Source organism: Vitis riparia, chromosome 5 (assembly GCF_004353265.1).
Source record: "Vitis riparia cultivar Riparia Gloire de Montpellier isolate 1030 chromosome 5, EGFV_Vit.rip_1.0, whole genome shotgun sequence".
Classification (NCBI taxonomy): domain Eukaryota; kingdom Viridiplantae; phylum Streptophyta; class Magnoliopsida; order Vitales; family Vitaceae; genus Vitis; species Vitis riparia.
Window position 1 is genome coordinate 6,853,202 of NC_048435.1, and position 20,444 is coordinate 6,873,645.

General features: G+C 38.2%; 1 protein-coding gene across 2 annotated transcripts in view; it reads right to left on the reverse strand.

Moving 5' to 3' along the window:
- Nucleotides 1-20,444, reverse strand: part of LOC117914700 (actin-related protein 9) — a 41,697-nt gene that overhangs the window by 13,577 nt on the left and 7,676 nt on the right. For both annotated transcript variants that reach the window (XM_034830144.1, XM_034830145.1), the window contains exons 7-12: nt 17,801-18,009; nt 17,392-17,512; nt 12,396-12,460; nt 9,681-9,770; nt 8,686-8,736; nt 3,660-3,791 (exon numbers count right to left, since the gene is read on the reverse strand). In XM_034830144.1, the coding sequence (XP_034686035.1) occupies nt 3,660-3,791; nt 8,686-8,736; nt 9,681-9,770; nt 12,396-12,460; nt 17,392-17,512; nt 17,801-18,009 (668 nt within the window). The remainder of the gene's footprint in view (nt 1-3,659; nt 3,792-8,685; nt 8,737-9,680; nt 9,771-12,395; nt 12,461-17,391; nt 17,513-17,800; nt 18,010-20,444) is intronic.

The following is a 20,444-nucleotide window of genomic DNA, read 5'->3' on the forward strand; positions in this document are numbered from 1 at the left end:
TCATTTATGTCCCAACATGGGATCCTTCATCAGTCTTCTTGTGCTCATACTCCTCAACAAAATGGGGTAGCTGAACGTAAGAATCGACATCTTGTTGAGACAACTCGTACTCTCCTTCTCCATAGTAATGTTCATTTTCGTTTTTGGGGGGACGCTGTTCTTACAACATGTTATTTGATTAATCGTATGCCCTCATTTGTATTACACGATCAGATTCTTCATTCCCTTATTTTCCCTGACCAACCACTTTATTTCCTTCCTCCTCGTGTTTTTGGTTGTACTTGCTTTGTTCATATTCTCACTCCTAGACAAGACAAACTTTCTGCCAAAGCCACAAAATGCATCTTCTTGGGATATTCCAGACTTCAAAAGGGTTATAGTTGTTATTCCTCTGAGACTCATCGCTACTTTCTCTCCGCTGATGTCACTTTCTTTGAGGACTCACCGTTCTTCTCCACCTCTAAGTTGAAACAATCTCCTCGAGCATGGTTTAGCCATTTTAGTTCTGTTGTTCAGGAGTTTGGCATGTTCTGCAATACAGCAGACCATTCCGTTTTCTATCATCATAACTCTTCGGGGTAGTGTATTTATCTGGTAGTTTATGTGGACGACATCGTCATTACAGGCAGTGATCAGAATGGTATTCAGAAACTAAAGCAACACCTTTTCACCCATTTTCAGACTAAAGACTTAGGGAAACTCAAGTATTTCTTAGGGATTGAGATAGCTCAATCCAGTTCCGGTATGGTTCTTTCCCAAAGGAAGTATGTTTTAGACATCTTGGAAGAAACCGGTATGTTAGACTGTAAACCGGTAGACACTCCTATGGATCCAAATGTCAAACTTATACCAGGACAGGGGGAGCCTTTAGGAGATCCTGAGAGATATCGGCGACTTGTAGGTAAACTGAACTACCTCACCATTTCTCGTCCAGACATTTCTTTTCTTGTAAGTGTTGTTAGTCAATTCCTATAGTCACCATGTGATAGCCATTGGGATGCTGTAATCCACATTCTTCGATATATCAAAAGCACACCAGGCCAAGGTGTGTTGTACGAGAACAGAGGTCATACCCAGGTTGTTGGTTACACAGATGCAGATTGGGCTGGCTCACCCACAAATAGACATTCCACTTCCGGGTATTGTGTTTTTATTGGAGGTAACCTAATATCCTGGAAGAGTAAGAAACAAGATGTAGTGGCCAGATCTAGTGCTGAAGCCGAGTATCGAGCTATGGCTCTGGCAACATGTGAACTCATATGGCTGAAACATCTTCTTCGGGAGTTGAGATTTGGAAATGATGAACAAATGAAACTCATCTGTGACAACCAAGCCGCTTTGCATATTGCATCCAATCCAATCTTCCATGAAATGACCAAACACATTGAAGTTGACTGTCACTTCATTAGAGAGAAGATCGCATCAGGATGTGTGGCGACTAGTTTTGTCAATTCAAATGATCAACTAGCAGATATTTTTACTAAATCTCTCAGAGGTCCTAGAATTAAATACATTTGTAACATGCTTAGTGCATATAACATATATGCTCCAACTTGAGGGGGAGTGTTAGATAGTGTACAGTTATTTAGGTTATTTACTTTTCCTTTTCTTTCCTTATCGTATTGTGGGTCCCACTAACATGTATATATATACCCAAGTCCAATGTGTATTATTAACAGTTTTTCAATAACAAAAGTTAGGGATTCTCCCTTTTCTCTCTTTTCACAGTATGATATAATTTATAATATTTCATAATAATATTGTATGAGTCAATAAAAAAATATAAATTTCATAAGTGTACATTTATTATTAATTATATCAAATATTATTCGATAATAATATTGTGATATTTGATTATAATATGTCTAATTTAAAAATATATTTAATATTAAAATTAAAATCCATTTAATTCAATTGCATTAATTGATATAAAATAAATAATGATATATATATAATTTTTAATATTTAATTAATATATTAATGATATTAAAAACACTATGAAGAAAATTATCATGATAATTTTAAAATTTTTGGTAATCAATTAAATGAAAATTTTTCATTAAAATATTCTTTTAATATTATGTTATATGATAAGTTTGAGTCTATTTATATTTGGTGCAATATATATAACAAGTGGCAAGCTTGCCCCAATGGTTGGCTCAGGTGTGTGTTGAACCTTTTGGTTGGGGTTCAAGTCCTCTTAACGATAGAAAAATCAGCACATTTTTTAACTTTGACCGTGTGACCCATGCTCCAGAATATCGAGAAAAATCGATAAAATGCCGATAAATTCTGAAAAATCGGCCAAATTCCCGACAAATTACCGAAATATCGGTACCTCGATATTTCTATCCTATATATCATGCTGAGGTTCACCGAAACACGATATTTTAATCCCTAGACAATACTTTAGCAATCAAATGCTCCAGTTTTGCTAATGGAAAAGGGCAATGTTAGGGCAACGTTAGGGAAATGTTATGACAATTTAGCCTAATATCAAACTAGGATATGGGTTTTCGTTAGATGTATCAAACAAATTTATCCACTTTGAGTGGCAATCTTGACTAACAACATGCACAATCGCCTCATAATAACATCACACATTTCCATATATTTGGACTTACTATTGAACTTTCAGTGTTGAAGCCTAAGTATGGTCCATCAACATAGAGCTTGCCAAATGGTGGTCACATGATAGCTGGAACTCCACAGCCCCACCACTTCAGTATCACACACAATTTATAGCATAAGAACCCCATATATTTCTATGTGTTCCAAGATATATGTTACACAGATTACACAAAGCAGCTAAGTAGCCCCACCACTTCAGTATCACGCACAATTTATAGCATAAGAACCCCATATATTTCTCTGTGTTCCAAGATATGTGTTACACAGATTACACATAGCAGCTAAATTGGAAGAACCAAATGGGCTTCCCTGTTCTGCCACAATATCTTATCACCAAATGAAAATTGCACCCCAACAAACCCAATAATTAGCTCAAGAAGATCATTTCCAACATTTTACTTTGAAAACAAAAGTAAAAGATTAAGCAATTGGACGACATAAAAAAGGGACTGTCCATCGGGTTAATCCTAATGAGTTTCCACAATATGTAACTATTTTAGGTTTAACACATTAGCTAACAAGAAGCCAGAAACCACACAACAATAGGAGACAGCCTGTCATTACATTACAAACATCAAGTCTTTTGTTCCTAAATGCTATATGAGTGCATTCATATGGATAGATAGATAGATAGATAGATAGTTTGTTCCTAAATGCTATATGAGTGCAAGCATATAGATAGATGGATAGATAGATGGTATTTCCCAGTTATACACAACCAAAAATGCTGCTATAAAATTTGGACAGGTGTTTCAGAATCTAGTTCAAATTTCAAACATACAATACAACTGTTTATTCAAGACTGAAACGAGATGGGGACTTATTTGAATTGAAGAAAATTTCCCAAGTTGCAGATATAGATCAACAAAAGCAGAATGTTTCAATTCAAGAAAGCAAACAGACACCAATAAATGACATCTAGGATGAATATAAATTGCTTTCTACAAAGAAATTATGCCTATTTGCTAATCAAGGGAATTGAAGATAAAAGATTATCAGCTATGGCAAAAGAAATTAGGAGAACTCACTTTAATCTGACAATAGGATTCTTTGAGTTTGTTAAGCATCAATAAATCTATGGGCTTTGTCAATGCGTCAGTACGAATCGGTGGCCATGTTTGATGATGCCTTTGAGTCCAAAGAAGGCATCTTGATATATCCTGAAAGAGTAAAGTGCAGAAATATATGCAAATGAAATCACCAACAAACAAAAGAAAAAGTTAAGCACAAATTTTTAGAAATAAATAAAAATGATAACCCATTATAATAGCAACAGTAACAGAAAAAGTAACAGCATTAGTAATGGCAATCATCATCATCATAATGGAAAAATCAGTTAAGTCCACTATATTACTTAGAGATCCATAAACAAAATATGCAACCAGAAAAAACTTAAATTTCAAAATGAAACAAAAAAGGAAAGAAAAAGAAGAAAAAAGCGACGAATCCATCTAATACGCCTCATATACGTTATGTGTATTCCAAAAAAGGGAAGAGAAGTGTGCTGCCACCTGGCAGTTAGTTGTAACAGTCTTAGGACAGCCTATGTAACAATCTTGGCACAGGCTGAATAGCTTAAATAGGAAAAAAGATGGAATTAGTTAGAGTTGGTTGTTCTGTGAGTCTGGTAGGAGAGTGATAGCCTCTCGAATAGCTATCCTTCTACCAGTTCGGCCCTTTTCTTGAAATTCTTGAAATTCAATAATAGCCCTAATAATTTTTCTCCATTAGATGCCTATCAATTTGGTATCAAACCATCGATCTAGATGGCTCAGAAAAAGAATGATGGTCGGGTGGATTCTCTAGAGAAGGAAGTGGGAGAAATCAAAGAGGAGATACAGTGCCTATTGGGAATGGAAAAGACAGTGATGGACCTCGCCCAGAACATAACGTGAGTTCTATCGTCACTGGAGAAGACATAGAAGGCGGTGGCGGCGTAGTCATAGGGGCGGGTCACAACGACTGCTTCTCAATTTAACGCCGATTCAAAAAACCATGAGGATGGTGTTTCATGGGTGTTTACTAGTGTGTATGGCCCGGTGTGCAAAAGGGAAAGGGAGAACTTCTATGATGAGCTTAGGGCAATAAGTGGTTTATGGAGTGACCCTTGGTGTGTAGATGGGGATTTCAACATGATAAGATTTTCTTGGGGAGCGTAGTAGGGGAGAAAGGTTATCTTCAACTATGAGGAGATTTTCAGAAGTGTTAAGAGAAGTTGGAGTTGAGGGACATTCCTCTACAGGGGGGTCCGTTTACTAGGAGGGGTGGAACAAACAACTAATCTCAATAATGGGTCTGTGCAAGTTGTTTTAACCAGACCAATTTCTTATCACTTTCCCATTTTTCTCGATGGAGGAGGCTTGAGGAGGGGACCCTCCCTTTTTAGATTTGAGAACATGTGGTTGGAGGATGAGGGGTTCAAAGATCAGGTTAAGAATTGGTGGGGGGGCTTTAATTTTACTGGGACCTTCAACATTGTTTTAGATGCAAAATTGAGAGCCTTAAAAGTAGTCTTGAAGTCCTGGAATAAAGAAGTGTTTGGTTTCATTGAGGTTAGAAAGGGAGAAGCTCTCAGCCAGGTTGTGTATTAGGATGAGAAGGAGAAAGGTTCAGCCTTGAATCTGGAAGAGTTTGAATCCAAAAAAGAGGCTAGGGAGTCTTATAAGAATTGGGTTCTAGGGGAGAAATCACTTAGAGGCAAAAATCAAGGGAAGTGTAGTTGAAGGAGGAGGACAATAACACTAGATTCTTCCACAGGATGGCAAATGCTCACAGTGGAAGGAACTAGCTTTCCAAGGTGAAAGTGAATGGTTGCTGGTATTTCGAGGAGAATGAATTAAAAGCTAGTGTGGTTGGGCCGTTTCATAACCTCTTTTTAGAAGAAGGGGGGTGGCGTCCTAATATTGACGGGTTGTCCTTTGCGAGCATAGATAGCAGTGAGGTTGAGAGGCTAGAGCTTCCTTTTTTGGAAGAAGAGATGTTCGCCACTCTCTTAGATCTGGGCAAGGACAAAGCTCCAGGTCCGAATGGTTACACCATGGCGTTTTGGCTTTTTTGTTGGGATGTGGTGAAGGTTGAGGTTTTAGGTTTTTTTAGGGACTTCCATGAGGGGGGCAGATTTGTTAAGTCTTTGAATGCTACTTACCTGGCTCTTGTTCCAAAGAAGGGAGGTGTAGAAGACCTGAAAGATTTTAGGCCGATTAGCCTTGTGGGGCAGCCTCTATAAGTTGCTAGCCAAGGTGTTGACCAATAGACTCAAAAAAGTAATGGACAAAGTGATCACGGAGTCCCAAAATGCTTTTGTGGAGGGTAGACAGATTTTAGATGCAATTTTGATAGCAAATGAGGTTGTGGACTCAAGGCTGAAAAGCAATAAAGGTGGTGTGTTGTGCAAGTTGGATATAGAGAAGGCATATGATCATGTAAATTGGAAGTTCTTGCTTGCGGTGCTAAGAAAGATGGGTTTTGGGTTTAGCTGGATTAAATGGGTAGAATGGTGCATCTCTACTGTGAAATTTTTTGTTTTAGTAAATGGTTCTCCTTCTGGCTTTTTCCAAAGTTTGAGGGGTTTGAGACAAGGAGATCCTCTCTCCTCTTATTTATTCGTGATAGCCATGTTGGTGTTTAGCTATCTCTTGAGGAGGGCTATTAGTGGGGGCTACTTATCTAGTTGGCAGGTGAGAGATAAGAGTGGTGATGGGATTCCAATATCACACTTGTTATTTGCTTGTGATATTTTGGTGTTTTGTGAGGCGTCTCAAGACCAGATGACTTATCTAAGCAGGCTTCTTATGTGGTTCGAGGCTTGTTCAAGTTTGAGAATCAATTTGGAGAAAAGTGAGCTAATTTTAATGGACAGGGTATATAATATAAAGAATTTGGCCTTGGAGTTGGGGTGCAAAGTGGGCGGCCTCCCTTCTAGCTATTTAGGTCTTCCTTTGGGGACCCCCTTCAAATCTGTAGTGGTTTGGGATGGTGTTGAAGAGAGATTTCGAAAAAGGCTAGCCATGTGGAAAAGACGGTATATCTCACAATGAGGGAGGCTTACTTTAATTCGAAGCACTTTGTTTAGCATGTCTATCTATTTCATGTCTCTCTTTTGCATGCCAAGACAAGTGAGGTTGAGATTGGAGAAGATACAGAGGGATTTTCTTTGGGGTGGTGGGGCTCTTGTGCAAAAACCGCACCCTTGTAAGGTGGAAAATGATTTGTTTGGAGAAAAGGAAAGGTGGTTTGGGTGTGAGAAATCTCTCTTTAATGAATTTAACCCTCTTATGCAAGCAGAGTTGGGGTATGCCATTGAAAGGGAGGCACTTTGGAAGCAAGTCATCAATCAAAAGTATGGTGAAGATAATGGGGGTGGCGTTCCCGGGAGGTGAGTGAGAGATTTGGTGTGGGATTGTGGAAAGCTATTAGGAGGGAGTGGAATTATTTGAGTAGTAGGTTGGCCTTCCAAGTGGGCAATGGGCAGAGAGTAGGATTCTGAATGGACAAGTGGTGTGGAGATGAGCCACTTTGTGAGTCCTTTCCTTCCTTATTTACCCTTTTTTTTGTCTAAGGAAGCTTGGGTGGCGAATGTTTGGAACCCTGAAGGTAAAGGGGGTGGATGGACCCCTCTTTTCTCTAGGGCCTTTAATGATTAGGAGTTAAATTTGATGGAGCGTTTTCTGCAAAAGATTCAAGCAACTAGAGTTCACAAGGTTATGGAAGATAAAGTGATTTGGACAGCTTCAAGGTGTGGGACCTTGTCGATCAAATCTCCCTATTCTATCTTGGAGCCTGAAAATCCTCCTTTGTTCTCTAGTGGTAGTATTTGGAGATCGAGTGCACCTCCTAAGGTGGCTTTGTTTGCTTAGGAGGCTTCTTGGGGAAGGTTTTAACTATGGACCAACTTCAAGGAAGGGGTATTTTTTGGCAAATAGGTGTTTCTTTTGTCTCTCTGAAGCAGAGACTATTAATCATCTTCTTCTTTACTGTGCAAAGACTCAGGTTCTTTGGAATCTTCTTTTCTCCCTCTCTGGTGTGTCTTGGATTCTCTCTTGTTCAGTGAAGGAAACTCTTCTTGGGTAGCATGGGTTGTTCGTGGGCAAAGCTCGTAAAAAGGTTTGGCAAGCGGCCCCTTTATGTATATTTTGGACAGTGTGGAAAAAAAGGAATTTGATAATGTTTGACAATGAGGAGTTATCGATCCAAAGATTGAAAATTTCTTTTATATGTAACCTGTGGTTTTGGTCTAGGGTGTTTGTAGATATGTGCTATATTTCTCTTGTAAGTTTCATTGATTGGCTAGGCTCTAAGTAACGGTAGGTGATGTTTTTTGCTTCTTTCCCTCCCCCTCTGGTTTGAGCCTTTAGGCTTTTTTTGTATATTTCCTGTATTATTTGAGGGCACTGTTTTTGGTGTCTCCTCGTTACTTTTTACACGACTTTTCTTTACCTATCAAAAAAAAAATATGGAGAAAAAGGCAGGCAGCACAAGGTTTTTCAGAGAATACAGATCTGAAAAAAGTACAATACTGTGAACAGATTCCTGTCATACACCTAAATAGTTATGGTTCAATAGGACCAAGGCCAAATTACAAGGGTACTAGACAATGCATAAAACAAGTCACCAGAATGGAACAAAAGCCAAGATCTATACAGGAGAGAGATAAAACGAAATTTTAAAAATAAAAAATTAAGTCATTGAGACTGGACAAGAATCTTACAACTGATGCAACTCATCTTTGTGATGTAGAAAGGTAAATAAAATGCATATATGATTAAAGGAAATTTATTCCAGCAGTAAACTCATTGCAAAAAATTCCAAATATAAGGTTAGGCGAATCTTCAACTGAAAATTATAGGTTTTTACAGAAGAACTAATGAAAAATTGCATAAATATTTTATACCATGTGAAAATAAGCACTTGATCTTTCATGGAGAAAGCTAAAGAAACAAATATTAAGGATTTAAAGTCAATCATTAAAACTGAACTTCTAGCATTTTCCTCACATATAAATGGCTTAACAAAAAGGTGAGGTAATGAGTTTGTATCTAAAAGCAGGATCCCCACCTCTCCACCAAAAGGTAAAGTCATTTGTGTAGAAGGTAGAGCCACCCCATCCTGAACATCAACAAAGATAAGTAAGTGATTACCAATGGAGGAAATGTATTATTCTCTGCAATCTAGAGTGCATGTTTATGCCATTTAAAAGTTCCCCTAAAATTTAATAAAAGAAATTTGTTTGCTCTTCCTTTGTTGTGTGTCAAAGGCTTCAAAAAAGTCATGTTCAGCAACTTCAAGCAATATTTTACTAAAAACAAGGATGCATGTGCGGATTTGGTATTGATGGTAGTTGTAAAAGTGTAATGCGGATTATGGATGTGGAAGGATGGTGGTGATGCAAGAATGGCAACGATGGATCAATCAACCTTTCAAGGGGGAGGTGCTGATTGTGACGGCAAAGGCGGAATAGGAGGTGATGGTGGCTGTGGTGATAATGTTGTTGGAGAAGATTAAAAGAGTCAAGATCACAGTGGTAGCACTACAGCAGTGGTGGTTGTGGTAATCTTAGCCCCGTGTCAGCGACACTAAAGCTGGTTGAGGTGGTTGTGCAGATACTTTTTTATGGTTCTGTGGTGGCAGCGGCAGGGATGAGACTGGTGGAGTATGAGTCAGTAATACCATACTGGTTGTAGAGATGATAGTGCCAATGCTTTGTGCTGGTGATGATGGATAAAAGGAACAAAAATTTTGGATGCCAAAAGCAGCAATTTATTTCCTTTAGTATAATCAATTTTTTCACTTGGTAAAATCAATTTTTTTCACTTTCTTTCCTTTGATAAGGTACTGATAAATTTGAATTACCAAACATGTCTTTTGTTTCTATTAAAAACAAAAAATCTACTTCCAACATTTCAGATGATGCCCTACTAAATACTTGACTAATTTGATTCTACACTTCATAGTATTGTGCATGCACATGGTGTGACATGCTTAACTACTAGACAAGCAAGCCTTGGAAACACTCCAGAGGGAGAAGTAGGAGATGCAGAAAATGCTCTTACCTCAATGCAGATGACTGATGTCACTTGAGCACCCATATTTACAACACATGCTGTGGATAACCCATTTCCAAAAACTGCAGCAAGGCCTTCCTGGCTCCATCATTTTAAGATAAGGTTATCAAATAATAGTGGCAAAGCAATGGCAAGAGCAATTGGTTATAGAAGAAAAAGCAGACAACTTGTCGAAGGAGGGAGCACAATTACTATGGACAAGACCGAATCAACAAACATGATTGACATCAAATTAAACACACAAGCAATTAAGGAGTCATCCAAGCTTTGACATGGATTTTCCGTGAGAAGAAATTAAATAGATTTGAAGAATAGCTATTCATGTTTGCTCTGTGTAGATGAGAAAGAAGGAACAGAAGAATCATTGAAGCAGGTCATTTTGAAGCTTAAGCCCAAGTGTCTTAGCAACCAATACCACAGGATGCACAGTTACAGGTTGGCTAAAGGAGAAACTCCATCAAAGTTTATTGATATGAAGTATTGTATGCAGGTTTTGCTTTCTTTTCTGTATTTTTCTTAAATAGAACTTTTCTGTTCTTTCTTTCTCACTCAAATGTACTTCACTTGGACTTCGTTTCCACCTTTTCTCTGGCATATTTAGCGAAACTGCTTATTTATCAAAAAGAAAAAAATACACTTAAAACACGGATTGCAGTATGCCACTTACATGAAATTATACTCATACAACAAAGAGTAGCACATGGAAGAAACCAAATGTAACATTGAATGACATCAGAGGCATACAGTTTTACAAAAAAAATCATCTAAACCTAGCAGGCCCAAAAATTTGTGAAGTGTTTAGCCCAAATATAAATCAAACAAAAGGAACCGAAATAGGATTCCATCCAAAAATCTATTTTCATCCCCTTTTACTTCTAGCGTCAATGAGATCCTTGTTTACCAACCATGCATTGCCTAAATAAATCCAACTCTCCCACTGTCTCACAAAGATCTGAACCTAACTCAGGTTTCGCCAAACCAGAGGCAATAACAGAAGCAGCAGCAATCAGAGGATTTATGATATGTTCCCAACACCCAAATAATGGGAAAAATTGGATTCAATTACCAACTGCTCCTATCCGACATAAAATTGACAGTGGATTCAGGTCATAGCACATGTTTTTCACAAAACCTAGAAAGAGATGGTTGTTTTCAGATAATGGGAAAAAGTCTCTCATTTCTTTAGCCAACAAATCGAGCAACTGTGTTTAAGCCAAGTGAAACATGAATTTTCTTATAGGGTTGGTGTCCATAAGAAAAGTCTACAAAACAAATTAAGAGTAGTATTGGTGCCTGTATCAGTAGAGTTGTAATTTTTCTTTTGGGCTCAAAATTTGTTTCAGGAATGCAAATAATTGACATTTTCAATATGTACATAATTTTCTAGGGATATATCAACTCAGGAAGGGCTTTTCTTGTTAATCTGCTAAATGCTTAAAAAAACACTTTTGACATCAACAAACACATTATTTTAGTCTTCACAAAGAAGCCCATCATAAGATATGATAAAATATTCCCTCTTCTCCAACAAACACAAGCACACTGACAGAGCACAAAAAAGAATGTGTTAAATCACCAAAAAAACTTAAGCTATTAGATCAAGCAGACTTGGGCTAAAAACACAAACACCTTGTCTCACAAACAACCTTCTTATGGTTTGCACATGGGCCCAATAATTAGCAAATTGAATAAGTGGGAATGTTCAAACTCATGACTCTAAAAAACTAAGGCTCCAATACCATGTTAAACCATAAATTTGAGTTATTAGGTAATGTGCCAGCAATGAATATCAAGCTAACTTCGGCTGAAGCCCTAACAGAATGTATATTGAATAACACCCACAAGTTTATTTAGGAAGTTCCCTTAGCCTCCTAAGTGAAACCTCCAGGGTATTCCCCTGGATGATAATGATGTTGGGAAAAGTAGCATTTATGGCAGCAGGGGTGATGTGCTGCGGTGCAATGTCGTAATGATGTTGATAAGTGGTGGTATTTGTTATAGCAGGGGTGGTGTGCTATGATGAGGTGTGGTTGTGCCATTGTGGCAATAGTGATGAAAGTATTTACTTCTTCCGAATTGTCCCGCTGAAAATTGTCTTATAGAAATTATTACCAGACAGACCAAAAATGCATAAAAAATGGCGGTGCCATGGTGGGAATTATAGTAGCTGTATGGCTAGGTAGGGTTGCTAGTAGTGGCAGAAGGGAGGGGGATGGCTGGGTCACGCTGGTATATGTCATAATAAGCTTGTTTTTCCTGCATACATGCTGTCCTGTTGAGCCATGATATCAATAACCTATGTTGCCCAAGAAGGAAACAGAAAAACAAAGGCATGAATGAATGTAGACATGTCACGTTGAACCTTAGCATCCCTAAACGAAATTTGACAGAAATTTTTTCGGCAGATAGGTCCAGAAAGAGCTTTCAAATGATTTTTTTTTTTTTTTTCCTTTTTTGATAGGGTGCCATAGTTGATATGAAAGGATCGATCTTCGCTATAATTCAAGTTATGCGTCCACTTAAAAGAATATTGCCACAACAAAAGAAAATCCTGCAGATAAGAATCTAATATGACACTGCAAAATTACAGCTACTAGTGAAAAGTGTTCACATGCTACAATAATTTTATGTACAGGTTTAATGAGATTATCTAATAATTATCCAGAGCTAGTGTGTAAACATCAAGGAAATAAATTTTCTCACCTGGTGAACCACTGCAGAGCTAAAACGCAAGTCTCGCAATACAATAGACAACATTTCCTTTATTTCTGCTCATAACAAGGAACTAAATAATTAAAATATGATTATATAAATAAAATAGTAGTTGAGAAAGATAATTAAGAAGAACCCCAACTATGTCATTGAAGATGCATGCTCTTGACAGTGTGTGCAATATTCAAAAAGCAAGGCTATTCTCTCAATTTGGAAATAAAGAAGATATTCACTCAATTGAGATAATCACCACAAGTCTCCAACATTGCAGAAATCTTTATATACCTTCTTATATAACAAACTAGAAACCAGCCCTATGATTTTGATCCATCATTCATGTTTCCATGGTGAATGCAAGCAACATGTATGAAGAATATTTTGTAGCCTTTATAGCAGTCATAAAACCTCCCACTTTGATGACAAAATAAAGTACTTGAGATAAATTGAACTTTCTAAAACTAATGCTTTTCTTTTTTTTCTTGTTTCTTTGATGTTAGAAGAGGTACATTTTAGAACCTCTTTCACTTTTGTTCTCCATAAGCTTTATAAAACCCCGAAAACATATAAAAACCTTCCAAAAACTAATGCATTTTTTGTTTTTATTAGTAAAGGTGGAATATTTTAGAGTGCCAAAGTGGGTGCACCCTAGTATATAGGAAGTATATACACAAATACCCAAGCAAGTCAGGAAAGAAAACATAAAACAGCATAGAAAACATCACCTTGCCAAAAAACTCAAAGTAATCAACCTGTCCATAAACCTATGGTAAAGATGCTTGGTAGCTGATTTTTCAGAGGGAGTCAGAGTTCAGAAAACTATCATCCATCCCACTTTCAGAGAAATTCCTGACTACCGGAACCCTTTCAAAGTACTCTGAACAACCCACCCCACTTTCAAAGAAATTCCAAGACGGAGATTGAGCCAGTGAAAGATTTTCTTCAGCTTATCCATTCTACAATTCTCAGGGTAGATTGTTCAAATAAGCTGCATTGGAGGTAAGGAATAAAAAATTCTTGGTTCAATCTTTTTATAGCTTCTTGAATCCGAAGGAACAGGGCTCCTTTCCTGTGAAGGAGGTTTGGTTGTTGTTGGTGCCAATTAAAGTTGGCTTCTTTGCATAAGAGTCAGTTTTGGAGAAATTCTTATGTCAAACTGACTTAAGAAACTGGGATTATGGCTCCTTTGATGATGGAGACTCTTCCCCACATTCTTAATAGAACAAAGGAAGAGGGTTATATAGATGGCATCTTAGTCAAAGGAAGGGACAATGTGGGAGTGGAGGTCTCTCATTTGTTATTTGCAGACGATACCCTCATCTTTGTGATGCTAGTAAGGAGAAGCTAGAGCACCTGAGTTGGGTCTTCATGTGGTTTGAGGCAATTTCAAGGCTAAATATTAATCTAAAGAAAAGTGAGTTGATTCCAATTGGGGATGTCCCAAATATGGAGGAGTTTGTTGAGGTTTTAGGCTACAAGGTGGACCCAACCACCTATTTAGGTCTCCCTTTAGGAGCCCCTTACAAGTCCTCTAGAAAAAGGTTTGCTTTGTGGAAGAGTCAGCATCTCTCAAAAGATGGAAGGTAGATATTGATAAATCCAACTTATCGATTTATTGCATGTCCCCTTTTGTTACACCTAAAAGCGTAGCTATTAGACTGGAAAATATTCAAAAGGACTTCCTTTGGGGAGGAGGGCTTTGGTCAATAAGCCACATTTGGTAAATTAGCTTGTTGTTTGCTTGGAAACTAAAAAGGGGGCTTAGGTTTTAGAAACCTTTCTATCTTTAACAAGGCTCTTTTAGGAAAATGATCTTGGAGATTTGTGAGTAAAATAAATCATCTTTGGAAACAGATAATTTTAGGTAAGTACAAACAAGAAGGGGGGTGGTGTACTAAAGAAATTAGAGGAAGGGGGGGTTGGTTATAGAAGGCAATCAAACATGGATGGGAGGTTTTCAAAGATAATACAAGCTATAAGGTTGGTTCCAGGGTGAAGTTCTAGAAGGACAAATGGTATGGGAACACGCCTTTGAGGGATTCTTTTTCGGATCTTTATTCTATAGCCTCCTAAAAAGATGCTTGGGTGATTGATGTCTAAGACAGCGATAGCTGGGTCCCTAGGTTTATTAAACAACTGCATAATTGGGAGTTAGAGGAGGTAGATGTCTTTTTTAGGAGGTTATATGATCACTCCATTTGTTTAGGAACTGATGATGTTATGGTGCGACTAGAGACAAAGAATGGTAACTTTTCAATTAAGTCTTTTTACTCCTCCTTGCAAGCAAGAGAGCAGAGTCGTTCTCTTATGGTACAGTTTGGAATTCCTGGGTTCTTGTAAGAGCTAGTTTCTTTGCTTAGGAAGCAACTTGGGTTAAGATTTTAACTCAAGATCAACTCAAAAGGAAGGGTTGGAGGATGCCTAATAGATGCTATATGTGCAAAGAATAAGAAACGGGTAATCATTTTCTCCTTCATTGTATAAAAGGTTGCATTTTGTGGCAATTGATTTTTGCTCTATTTGATGTACAATAGGTGATGCACTCTTCAATGAGAGGGGCACTATTGAGTTGGAGAGGGCTCCTTTGTTGGCCGAAAAAAAAAAAAAAAAAAAAGGCTTGGAAGGGTTATGCCTTTTTTAAACCATTTAGAATGATAGAAATAGGAGAGCCTTTGAGAATTGTGAAAGCTTGGACCAAACAATTAGAAGTTCTTTTTTGGGTTAGAATGTACATTAGGGATGCTTCTTTGCTATTGTTAAACTTTGTAGACTAGTCAGGCTCTTCGTAGGGTACGGTTGCTGGTTTTTGTGTATCATGCTTTTTTGGGTTTTGGTTGCACTGTATATGTCATGTATACATTTTTCCATTAATGCAGTCTTCATTTACCCATCGAAAAGAAAAAAAAAAAAAGCTAGTTGGAGTGTCTTTTGTAAGCAAGATAATGAATAGGAATTCATTGTAGAGTGACTCAAAATCAGTGGTAATTGATATTTTCTTTGTTGGTGTTTCATGGGTGCTTCCTAGGTTAATTAAAGAGTTATTAGGTTAGCATTGGAGATTTGTGGGAGAAGAAACAAAAGAGATTCTGGAGGCTGGCTACCCTATGCTTGATATGGTTCTTATGGAAAGAGAAGAAAAAATTATGTTTTGAGGAAATAAAGAGCCCAATCTTTGCATTATTTGTTTAACTTGGTCTTGTATTGTAACTACAACCCTAGGCAAAAGAATAAAAGGAGGAAAACAAAGAAGACACCCTTCTCAACAATTTCCAAACAGTAACATCTTCCCTTTCCACTCTAGTACTTTTACAAATACAAGAAGGAACAAATGTCCTTCAAAGCATGAATACATAGAGACGTGAAAGAGGCCCCTAATAGAGCCTGAAAAAAATAAGAGAACATGCAACAAACCAAAGAATAACAAGGAGTCATGTGATCCACTACAAAAACCTCAAGGTGAGTTGGACCATGCTTAGCCAAAAGAGCTGCCAACTCGGTGAAGCATGAAATCCACTGAAAAGAACATTCTTAGCTCCAAAGGCAGATCCAAAATCCTACACAAGAATAATCCAACTCCCAAGGGCCTCTCATTCTCCAGGATGTCCATGATACAGTTTTTGTTGAATCATTCTCCTCTAAGAAATTAATGAAGCCCAAATTATTTTCCTGGGTCAAGCCTTCTAATAAGGCTAATACATTGGTCTCTTTGTTCAAACCCATCCAGAAAGCATGGGAAAAGCTCTAGCCATCCCTCCCTTGTGATCTAGGAAACCCCACTGATGCCTAACTATCCTGGATGACTAAAAAGACAACCATCAAAGTTAAGCCATTCAAAATGCACTACTGTGGGCCTTCTCCTTGTAGAACAACATAATTACACTCAAGTGTCCAAAAACCCCAAAAAAACCAACACCCACAGAAGAGAAGAAATCCACCATAGCCTAATCAAGTCCACAGACTCCATTGATCCTCGAAAATTCTGGCATTCATCTGTAACAAGGCAAGTCCAGAAGTACACTAGAGTACCCTACTCCTACGATTGCCTCCAAACCTACAGAAAGTGACCACCATCATATCCTATAGCTCCCACACTGTTGGGCAGTAAAAGAAAAGGTGATCTAGTGTCTTGCCATCATATCTTTAGTCAGTGTCTCACTAAAGAGCTCTTCTAAAGAAGACCCTTGCTCTTATATTTATTACAAAGAGAATCCAAGTCTCAAACCTCCTGTACTTTAAAATGCTTCAACATATAATCAAATACATGTAAAGCTCTTTTAACAGTCCAAAAGAGCTATTAGATAGTTAAAACAGTGCATAAAATGGGGCCCAAAACTTCTAGAAATAAGAAAACATGGCACATTCTTAAAAACGATTCCTGATAACTCAAAATACTCATGGAAGTCCTTATCAAATTATGTCTTTGAAGATTTGTACATCTTAAGTGATCTCTTGGATTCATCACCTTATCAAAGGGCCTTACCATCAAAGCACGTGAATGTATACAAAACAAAATTGTAGCGATGAGAATGGTCATGTTTGGCCAAGTTTTTTAAAATAGTTTTTAAGAACAGTTTTCAATTATTTTCTGGAATAAAATTCTATTCGAGAACTCAAATTTGAAAAACAGTTTTTTTTGCTTATTCTTTGTGAAAATGCACTACACTTGTGTACAATAAAAAAGTTCTCGAAGAATTTTTCATATTTTCAATTGTTTCTCATAACAGTTTACAAAAAACAACTAAAAGCACCTTAAAAGTTGCTCTCAAAAACAACCTATTTTTAGGACAAATTCTCAAAAAACCATTTCAATCAAAAATTTGGCAAATGTATTTTTTGAGATAGAAAACTGTTTTCAATAACGTTCTTAAGCAGGTTCTATAATTCTACAACATACAAGAGTTCACTGATATCAAAATGAGGAAGCAATTTCCTTAAATAAAGGTTTCAATCAAGATAAACAGGAATGGAATAACAATAGGCATGTGAGTACCTCGATTATCAAATGTTTCAGGCACAACAAGAATAGCAGAATACATGTTTCTTTCACAGTGAGGTATATGCAATTTCTCAATCAAAACCCAGTCCCAAATTGTAAACAGGTCTTCCAACACCTGTCAAAAATGCAATTTAATCAGAAGCACAACAGTTTGCTAGTAACTAGAAATTCAGTTTCTAATTTCTGAGAATTCATATAGCATACATATTCAATAGGATAAATTATTGCATTTCAATGTGATGTGACATTTCATGATTAAATGTCCAGTATAAAATTTTCAGCCTCAAAATAGTAGATGATAAAGCCACACATGAATTTGAGGAATTCAAGAGTTTTTTTCCCCTTTAGCTGGAAACCACACATGCTCTCAACAAGAACAGCCAACAAATGAAGGATAGACTACCTGCTGCATGGGATAATGTTGAGAAACATTAAAATGACCTCTGCGAATTGGTCGGCGTAAGCAATAGGGCTCATTGGGGGATATTCTAAGCGCTTCCTCTCCACAAATAAATTGTCTGTACTTACATTCACTAGAGCTAGCTTCCTTACAATCATTACTTTCATGTTGGTCAATAGACTCCATATTTGCACCTTTATTCTCCAAACTTTCTGCATAAAAATCAATCCAATTATACATAATCTTTTACATATAGAGAAAATGCAATTTTAAAACTAAAGTGATTTTTTTTTTTTCGATAAGTAAACACATATATTAGCAAAAGGCAAAGCGCCGCATAGTATACAGGGAGTATACGAGGCGACGAAGACCTCACAACAAAATAAACCAAAAGAAACAAAAAACCCACCGACCCTTAACTAGAGGTTATCCACTCCAAGAAACCTATAAGGGAACGAGGCTCCGCACCATTATACAATTTTGCCCACCCCCACAAATTACAAACAAAAGAATTCTTAACTTTCTGTATAGCTAACTCCCCCCCCGGAATGCTAATCTATTCCTCTCTTTCCAAACCGTCCAAAAAATAAATAACGGTATGGATCTCCAAATTTTCTCCCTCTTTTTACCCACAAAAGAACCCTTCCAGCTGATAACCGCCTCCTTTACAGTTTCTGAAAAGACCCACTGGGCTCCAAACAGACTAAGAACAATCCCCCACAACACACTAGCCACTATACAATGAATAAGAAGATGATTAATGGTTTCCTCATCACTACCACATAAGTAACAACGATTAGGAAACTGTCATCCTCTCTTTTGAAGCCTATCAAGAGTAAGAACCCTCCCCCAAGTAGCTTCCCACGCAAAAAACGCTAGCTTGGAAGGAACGTTCTCCACCCAAATGCCTTTTTTGGGAAACAAAGGGATACTATGGCTGGTCATTAGCCCATACGCTTCCTGAATGTCAAACTTCCCATTTTTTCCTCCCTTCCATAAGGCCAAGTCCTCCTCCAAGGTAATTCTTTGACTCCTTAGGATTTGAAGCAATTCGTCTACCATGTTCAGCTCCCAATCATTGAAGCCTCTAATAAACCTTAGGTTCCAACCTCCTTGGCCAGAATTCTGGTCCCATATATCCCCCACAGTGGCACTCCTTTAGGCAGCCACATTGAAGAGTTGAGGGAACCTCCGGGCCAGCTCCACATCCCCACACCAAGGGTCTTTCCAAAACCTGATTTTGGTGCCTTTTCCTACCTTAAAAATCATATTATCCCAACACCAATCAGCTTCTTTCAGAATCTCCTTCCAAACCCTAACACCAAACGCCCCATTTGCCTTTTTAGTCCTCCACCCAAATTCCTCTTGCCCATATTTTGCCACAAGAACACGTTTCCACATCTCCTCCTTGGCACGAGCAAATCTCCACACCCATTTTCCAAGTAGAGCTTTGTTCAAAGGGACTAATTTCCTCAAACCAAGCCCCCCCTTCTCCTTACCCACACACACCCTCTCCCAATTGACTAGGTGTGCTTTTCTTTCCGTACTTCCCCCTCCCCACAAGAAATCTCTTTGCAACTTTTCTAGTCTTCTTGCCACTATCCTAGGCATATGGAAGAGGGACAGCTGATATAATGGCATGCTAGCCAAAGTACTCTTTATGAGTGTGATTCTACCACCCTTAGAGATGTATTGCCGCTTCCAAAGGGCTAATTTCCACCTCATCCTTTCTTCCACCCCATCCCACACACAAACGGCTTTATTGGGCGCACCCCAGAGGCAGCCCTAAGTAAGTTGATGGCAGCTGACCTACCTTGCATCCCAACTCTACAGCCATCTCAAGGATCTCATCCACCTCCCCTACTGGAATAATTTCGCTTTTAGCCAGATTAATCCTCAGCCCTGAAACGGCTTCAAACCAACATAAGATCCAACTCAAATATGTCATGTCATCTTTCTTAGCCTCACAGAAAACTATAGCATCGTCCGCAAAGAGAAGGTGGGAAATATTAACAGCCTGCCCCCTACCCCTCCGGATTCTGCACCTGGAGATGCAGCCCCCCTTCCACAACCCTCCGAATAAGGGCACTCAGCACCTCCATTCCCATGATAAACAGATATAGGGATAGAGGGTCGCCTTGCCGAAGCCCCTTAGAGCTAGAAAAGAACCTAGCTGGCTCCCCATTTACTAACACTGAGAATTTAGCAATCGAGATGCAGCTCCATATCCACTCCCTCCACTTAGCCCCAAATCCCATTTTTTGTATAACCCTCATCAAAAACTGCCAATTAACACTATCATACGCCTTTTCAATATCTAATTTGCAGATCAGACCTTTCTCTCCTTTTTTTTTCCATGAGTCAATCACCTCATTTGCGATTAGAGATGCATCCAAAATCTGCCTACCCAGGACAAATGCGTTCTGATCTGAAGAGACCACTCTACCAATCACGTTTTTAATCCTATTGGCTAGCACCTTAGCCAAAAGTTTATACAGCCCGCCCAAGAGACTGATAGGCCTGAAGTCCCCCAGCTCCTCCGCTCCTCATTTTTTTGGGATAAGAACCAAAAACGTGGTATTGAGGCTCTTGAGAAAAACATTTTGCTCATGGAATTCTGTGAACATCTCCAAAACCTCCTCCTTCA